The sequence below is a fragment of the Berghia stephanieae genome, chromosome 3 (assembly GCF_034508935.2).
Source record: "Berghia stephanieae isolate SIO BIC M18660-M18661 chromosome 3, UCSD_Bste_1.3, whole genome shotgun sequence".
Taxonomy (NCBI): domain Eukaryota; kingdom Metazoa; phylum Mollusca; class Gastropoda; order Nudibranchia; family Aeolidiidae; genus Berghia; species Berghia stephanieae.
Window position 1 is genome coordinate 59013974 of NC_088362.1, and position 7516 is coordinate 59021489.

Below are 7516 nucleotides of genomic sequence, written 5' to 3' on the forward strand. Positions count from 1 at the left end.
TTTTTTCTTCTTCTTCTTCTTCTTCTTCTTCTTCTTCTTCTTCTTCTTCTTCTTCTTCTTCTCTTCTTCTTCTTCTTCTTCTTCTTCTTCTTCTTCTTCCTCCTCCTCTTCTTCTTCTTCTTCTTCTTCTTCTTCTTCTTCTTCTTCTTCTTCTTCTTCTTCTTCTTCTTCTTCTTCTTCTTCTTCTTCTTCTTCTTCTTCTTCTTCTTCTTCTTCTTCTTCTTCTTCTTCTTCTTCTTCTTCTTCTTCTTCTTCTTCTTCTTCTTCTTCTTCTTCTTCTTCTTCTTCTTCTTCTTCTTCTTCTTCTTCTTCTTCTTCTTCTTCTTCTTCTTCTTCTTCTTCTTCTTCTTCTTCTTCTTCTTCTTCTTCTTCTTCTTCTTCTTCTTCTTCTTCTTCTTCTTCTTCTTCTTCTTCTTCTTCTTCTTCTTCTTCTTCTTCTTCTTCTTCTTCTTCTTCTTCTTCTTCTTCTTCTTCTTCTTCTTCTTCTTCTTCTTCTTCTTCTTCTTCTTCTTCTTCTTCTTTTAGCTCATTCCGCATTTTTCAGGGTATCATAATGAATGCCACATCTCCATGCAACTCGGTTCATAGCATCATCTTCCTCCAGGCCCAGTTCTTTCATATCGTCCTTTACCCTATCCCACCATCTCGTCTTTGGGCGTTTCATTTTCCTCTTTCCCGCTAATTTCCTTCCCATGTACTCCCTCTATCGCCTCTTAACATATCCGAAACTTTTCAATCTATCTTCTGTGAACTTTATTGATACATTCTTCACTTCAGTCAACCTTCGAATTCGTTCATTTCTCATATACGCGAAACATGAGAAAAAAAAAAACAACCTCGGAGATATCCAAGTTATCTTCATGATGAACTAATCTATACACTTGAATGAGATCTCCCCGAATTCTCAAACAGAAAAGACTAAATAGATCCAATTAATTTAACCTAACATGACATGAAGGTATCATTAATTGCAACTAAGCTTTTTGTCGCTCTTCGTAGGACGTTTGTATTTTTTTTTCAATTCTGACAAAATATCTGTAGGTTCACTCTTAACCGTCTTCTGATCGATATGGATTATGTAGCAGGTAATCTGGATGAAGGGACATAACCAGTGTATTCCCCTTAATATGATTATTCTTTTCTGAGTGCCTATCCTTTATGTTGGCTACCATTCGAGCGGGGGGAATAAAAGGAGAAAAATTACATTCAATACTGCCAAAAACACTCTTAAACCCGTGACTTCGCCGAATTCCCGGTTTTAAGAGTTTTTTTTTGCCAAGATGAGAGTCATTTAAATCGATCGATATTTGAAGGACGAGTTTTCTGGCCAAATATTCAAATATGGGGTTTTCCAGAGTACTGCAGTGCGTACCTTCAGTTGGTTTATTAATTTTGAGATGAAACCAGAACAGTGGCATTTTAGATGCTACTCTGTGGAAATGTCCACATACATTTCTGACAATCGATTTATTTATTACTATTTATTAGTGTGGCTGGCTGACAAAACCCGGAAAGATGCGCAAATTTCATAAACTATATGTATTGGTGTAGACCGTTTCTTTCTGATAATTTACTACTTTAAATTTTCTTTCTATGTCTATTAGAACCCAATTTATTATTTTTTTCTGAGTAAAATTAGTTGCTATGGAAAACACTTTATCTTCGATTTTGGCTTATATCTCAAATCGAAGCTTGTCGCATCTTCCCGGGATTTCTCAGATTCACACTTCTCACATTTATTCTCCTTGGAAAAGAAGAACCGACATCTCCGTAGGTAGAGTACTCGCTTCACACGCAAACTGACCTAGATCAATTCTGGATAAAGTCAATATTTTTCATAACACCCCCCTCAAATCTCCGGTTTACCCAGCAGTGATTGGCAAGTTGGGTCTCTAAGGTCTGTTAGAAAGTACTTTGTGATAAACTGGCGTCCTATTTTAGCAAGCAATTGCTAGTGTCTTTTCCACGTTATATAAACCGGGATAAACTCCGGATGCATGGGCCAAATGGCTCTATACGAGTAATTTTATCTCTTTTTCTATCTCTGTCATTGGAAACATATCATAGACTGATTAATGGGGGCGATCTATATTCATGTTTTCGTCCAACTAAGTCATTGATCACATGATATGTTACCGTCTAACGACTGGAAATTTATATAAATATAAACTCGCTGCTTTGTTTTGAAAATTGTAAATATACCAATGAGTCAAGCTGAAGAAAATGACTAATATGGTGTTAGATATTTTGAAAGCTGAGAACACTTTTCACTATGTGGGTCACGTTGAGCATATTTTCTAATCTGACCAATGACCTCGAGCACACGGAAAGGTAATATAGATCATCCCCATTGACCATGTCTATTCTTTGTCACATGCCAGAGTCCTTAATTCATCTCTAATAAATAAACTATAACTTATAACAATAATCATATAACCTCTCATCACAGATATTATCAAAAGTAAAACTTGCATGAATGGATTCATTCAAAATAAGAATGATACATAGTAAAATGGACCTACGCATCACTTTTCTAAGTATTATCTCACTGTGTATATTTAACAGGGGAATAAATACCAACGATAGCTATCAATCAAAATCGTAACACATAGGTGTCCTCCTCTGTCTTGTTCAAGGATTAGATGCAATGGTTCTAGTGGTTCCTATTTTTTATACCTTGTGGGAAGTCAATTCATAGCATGACACAGAATATCATGGCGTCAGATAGTTAGAATGGGTACTGACCGGCTCTGACCGTAGCCACCGTTAACTTATAGCCTGACCGTCGCCATAGTTAACGTATAGTCTGACCGTAGTCATCGTTAACTTATACAAGAACTCTTTAGGACTTACAGTTTGACGTTATTTTTAAGGTTTGTGCACCTTGTAGTGAGTTGCCGTTAGTAAAGCAAGGAAACACGTTATTCCATTGGTATTTTGACGTATTCTTTTCGTCAGTGTCAGTCCATAAATGAACAATAGCCACGGCCTGACACTGACCAAAAGTGACGTTCAAAGACAAGTCTTTGGCCACAAAAGAAAACAAATCATGAGTTGTATCCAGTAGCTCAGCCAATGCGATTACTTGTTTCCTTGAACACAGCTAACAGCCACCCACTAGACGCTGCACAAACCTAAAGCATGACATCAAAATTAAGTCCTTCTAGCCTGTCACTGACCCCAAAAAAATGAGGTCATAAGACGTCTTTGGTCACAAAATAAAATAAATCGGTTTGTTTTCTTTTGTGGCCAAAGACTTGTCTTTTGACGTCATATGTTGGTCAGAATCAGGCCATGTGTTGACAAAGGCCACTGTTCTGGTGTCGCTCTGATGGAATCTCTGGTTAACTAAGAGCTTGCCACTAAGACTTTGTCTTTTGACGTCATTTATAGATGAGTGATACCACCCAATGAGTTGTCTTGTAAGTGCCCAGAGGAAAAGAAAATATCCAATTGGTTGAATTATTGAATACAATTCGCGATTTGTAGACGCCGACTTGAATTTGGCGTAGTTATTCTTTTTATCAATGTCAGGCTATGAGTTTCCGAAGACTGCGCTCTGATCGTGTTAAGGTGTTGGTTTAAATGTATCCTACAAACTAATGTTAAAATTGCACTTGATACGTTCACAGATTATCAATCTATGAGGAGTCCACATTATGGTATTACAACATTGGCATTTATCATAGGTAAGATATGGAATCAGAAGATATTAAATGAATAAATCCGAGTCTGTGAAACAAGAAGTGGGCAAACCATTTTTGGTGACACTTGAAAAACGTATATCCTCTTCTCCGGTTGAAGAAATAAATGGTATAATACATCCTACATTACTTGAAAGACGCATTTCAGTTAGTCAACTTCCACATACGTTGATGTATTATTAAGTTCTGTATCACTTTTATGTCAATAGGATTCAATAGTCTGATGTCACGTCCGCCCAGAACCCAGAAGTTTGGTTCTAAACAAAGAAAATCGGTAATTTTTATTCTTCATGCAGGCTAGAACTTCTTCACATGTCATGGGCTCAGATTGTAAATAAGTCAAAATGTGATCAGATTTATAATATCTTTCTCCTCTGGATACACTTTTATGCTTGTATGAGAAGTATTTCATAAGGGCTGTGATGGAGATAACGGTGTCCGCCATTGTTCCGATAGTTTAAAACCAGTTACTATGCGTTATTACGATGGAAGTGACGTCACGACTGTTGAATCCTTTTCGTAGTGATATGAATCACGTCCATTAAGTTGAACCAAAAGAACAATGCACTCATAGTGTAGTTTTTTGCTGTGATTATCACGTCATTCCAATCATAAAATAAGAGAAAACAGTCGAGCCATTCTCATTTCCATTCGGGACAAAGAGACGAGTAAATATTTTATCGACCTCTTCACATGACTTTTCTAAACACAAGACGAGTGCAAACTGTCCACATCTTTACATTGTGTCTCTACTTTGGTTGACGAGGTATCATGAACAATCTAAAATAAAGGGATAAAATATACAGGAAAAAAGTAAGAATTAATGACTGTTGAGAACAATAAATCCTTACTACAATTAGTAATGATTTTCGAGAAGCGTTTAATAATAAAATCTGTCGTACTATTGAAAAACAAATATTTAAAAATTTGGCCAGAAAACTCTTCCTTCAAATATTGTTCGATTTAAATGACTCTCGTCTTAGCAAAGACTTTCAAACCTCGGACGTAGCGAACCAAATGAACCAATAAGACGGGGAGAAATATAACTTTGTAAATTTGATTCATATATAAGGGAACACCATAAAACAAATGACGTTTCTGAATTTGGCCTGTTTCAAGCAAACACGTATTTGCTTGAAAAAGGCTAAAGGCCGAAACGTCATTTGTTTTGTGTCATTCTCTTATGTATGACTCAAATTTACACATGTTATCTTTCTCTCCATCAACAGTCTTTGTTAAGGGCAAGATTAATGTAATTTAATCTTTAAACCTAAAATGTAATTTATTTCACAAATTCGATGTCATCATGAAATAGGATGAGAATTGATAATAATATTATTTAAATGCCCCTACACATCTAATCACTGTCCACCAGCAGTGATTGGGTAGCTGGGTCTGTTAGATCTTAACCAAAGGGTAGCAATCCATTGTTATTGTCCTTTTCACGCTATGGAAAACGGAATAACTCCGGCTCCATTGGCCTAATGGCTATCAAGGACTACACATCAACTAGGAATCCGTTTTATGTAAAACCTTAATGACAATAAATGGCATTTATATAGAGTTTCCCGATTGTTAGGTCAACTGAAACTTACCTTTTTAAACATACGGGCGAGGGCTTCGTTTGATTCTGTTAATCTGTCCAGTCTGTGGCTGGTTGAGGCATACGACTCCTCTATGGATGTCTGGAACGAAAGAGAAAATAGAATGTTTCAGGTAACGATATTTAATATAGTCAAAATGTTGAAGTTTATGAGTCATCTGGGTAACGTGTATGACTGTTCCAAGGATATATGCGACAAAAGAGAGAATACAATATTGCTGTTAAATAATGACTAATAAATGGACTGACCTGGCTGATCCTGTCCAACGTATTACCCTCACTTGCTTCCTCCGACTGGTTCAATCATATACGGCCACGAGTCAACAGAAAAACAAAATGCACACAAAAACGTCCACATTAATCAACCACGAATTTTTACGTCTCCAACTGCCTCTCCCGTCTCCAACAAAAATAACACCACAACGACAAATGTGTTTTGGTACAAATCATAGTCTTTTAGTTGACGTATATGACTCTTCTGATGATGTTTGCGACAGAAGAGAGAATACAATGTGTTTTTGTACAATAAATAATCTATTAGTTAACGTATTTGACTCGTCTAAGAATGTCTGCGACCAAAGAGAGAATACAATATGTTTTGGTACCATTAATAGTCTATTGGTTGGCGTATATGACTGTTCTAAGGGTGTCTGCAACATCAGGGAGAATAGAATGTGTTTTGTTACAATAAATAGTCTATTAGTTGGCATATATGACTGTTCTAAGGATATCTGCTACAAAAGAGAGAATACAACATGTTTTGGTAAAAATCATAGTCTTTTAGTTGGTGTAATTAACTGTTCTAAGGATGTCTGCTACATAAGGGAGAATACAATATGTTTTGGTACAATTCATAGTCTATTAGTTGACTTATATGACTCTTCTAAGGATGTCTGCGACAAAAGAGAGAATAAAATATGTTTGATAAATCAATAGAAGAATTTGGTTGACATTTGTGACTATTCAAATGATGTCAGTGACAAAAAATGGAATAGAAATGCTTTGGGTACTATCAATGGATTGGCGTTTATGATTCCTCTGTTTACATCATCCTGATTCAATGCATAGAAGTATAATAAGGTATGTCTGTTTAATGCTTTTAATTCGAGATAAAACCCATCATCATGAGCCATATGATTCTAAATGACTACGCTTCTTTTGACCTCACCAAACGGGTGTCGATCATTTCTTGCATAGACTTGATCTGTTCTGCCAGATGTTGGAAGCCCAGGTCTTGGGTGGGTGTCTGCATGATGGACATGGCTTTACTACGTCCCCTTTTACCGCTGCCGTCCCTGGAAAAGCTGTCACTGCGACATGAACTGCCTTGCCTGTTGGTGACCAAGATGATGTTGATGATAATGATGACGATTCTGATGATGATGATGATGATGATTCTGATGATTATGATGATGATGATGATGATGATTGTGGTGATGGGATGGTTGAGAAATCGCTAATGATAGTGCTATTATAGATGGATTGGTGATTACGATGACCTTGATGATAATGAAGGTGATAACTGTAGAGGTTAACTATAAAATGATGACGCATTTGACGTTTAGATTATGCCCTTCCGCTGCAACATCATAAGATATCGTCGCCTAAGCATTCAGTGAAGGAATATAGATAATCTATTAAACAATATGTCTGATGTCAACAGGAATCACCCATGTTGTCCAAGAGAGCAAATTGGGAATTAATAATCTTGCCCAATGAAAATCAAAACGAAAGTACCTGAAGCGGGACCTTCCTTGTCACAGTGCAATGCCTTAACCACTCGTTCATATATATATATATATATATATATATATATATATATATATATAGAGAGAGAGAGAGAGAGGGAGAGAGAGGAGAGAGAGGAGAGAGAGAGAGAGAGAGAGAGAAAGAGAGATAGACTAGAAAGAGATTTATTAACATAGATGCCGAAAATGAAAACAAGACTCTATTGTAGAAAACCTATTGAATAAAACACACGATCAAAGAATTCTTGGTTTCCTAATTCATCCATTGTGATATCCACCCGCCACAAAAGGGCGACGAATGATGTCAGTTTATGCAATCCCGGAGAGAAAACCAAACCGCGAAAACAGTCCGTCCAGTAAACATGGTTAGCATTGTCTTAAGTAGACAAAGCAATGTCAACAAAAACCCTTGAAGTGACCGACAGTGACGTTGCCAGAAGCAAGATCACTCGCCAGGTATG

At 36.7% G+C, this 7516-nt stretch overlaps 1 protein-coding gene across 1 annotated transcript; it reads right to left on the reverse strand.

Moving 5' to 3' along the window:
- Positions 1 to 516: 516 nt before the first annotated feature.
- Positions 517 to 6638, reverse strand: LOC144968090 (uncharacterized; the record flags this gene model as incomplete). The annotated part of the gene is given in 3 exon segments (XM_078906080.1): positions 517 to 4484; positions 5300 to 5389; positions 6476 to 6638. Coding segments are annotated over 3 exon segments (331 nt in total), but the record flags the coding sequence as incomplete, so codon positions are not given.
- Positions 6639 to 7516: the final 878 nt, after the last annotated feature.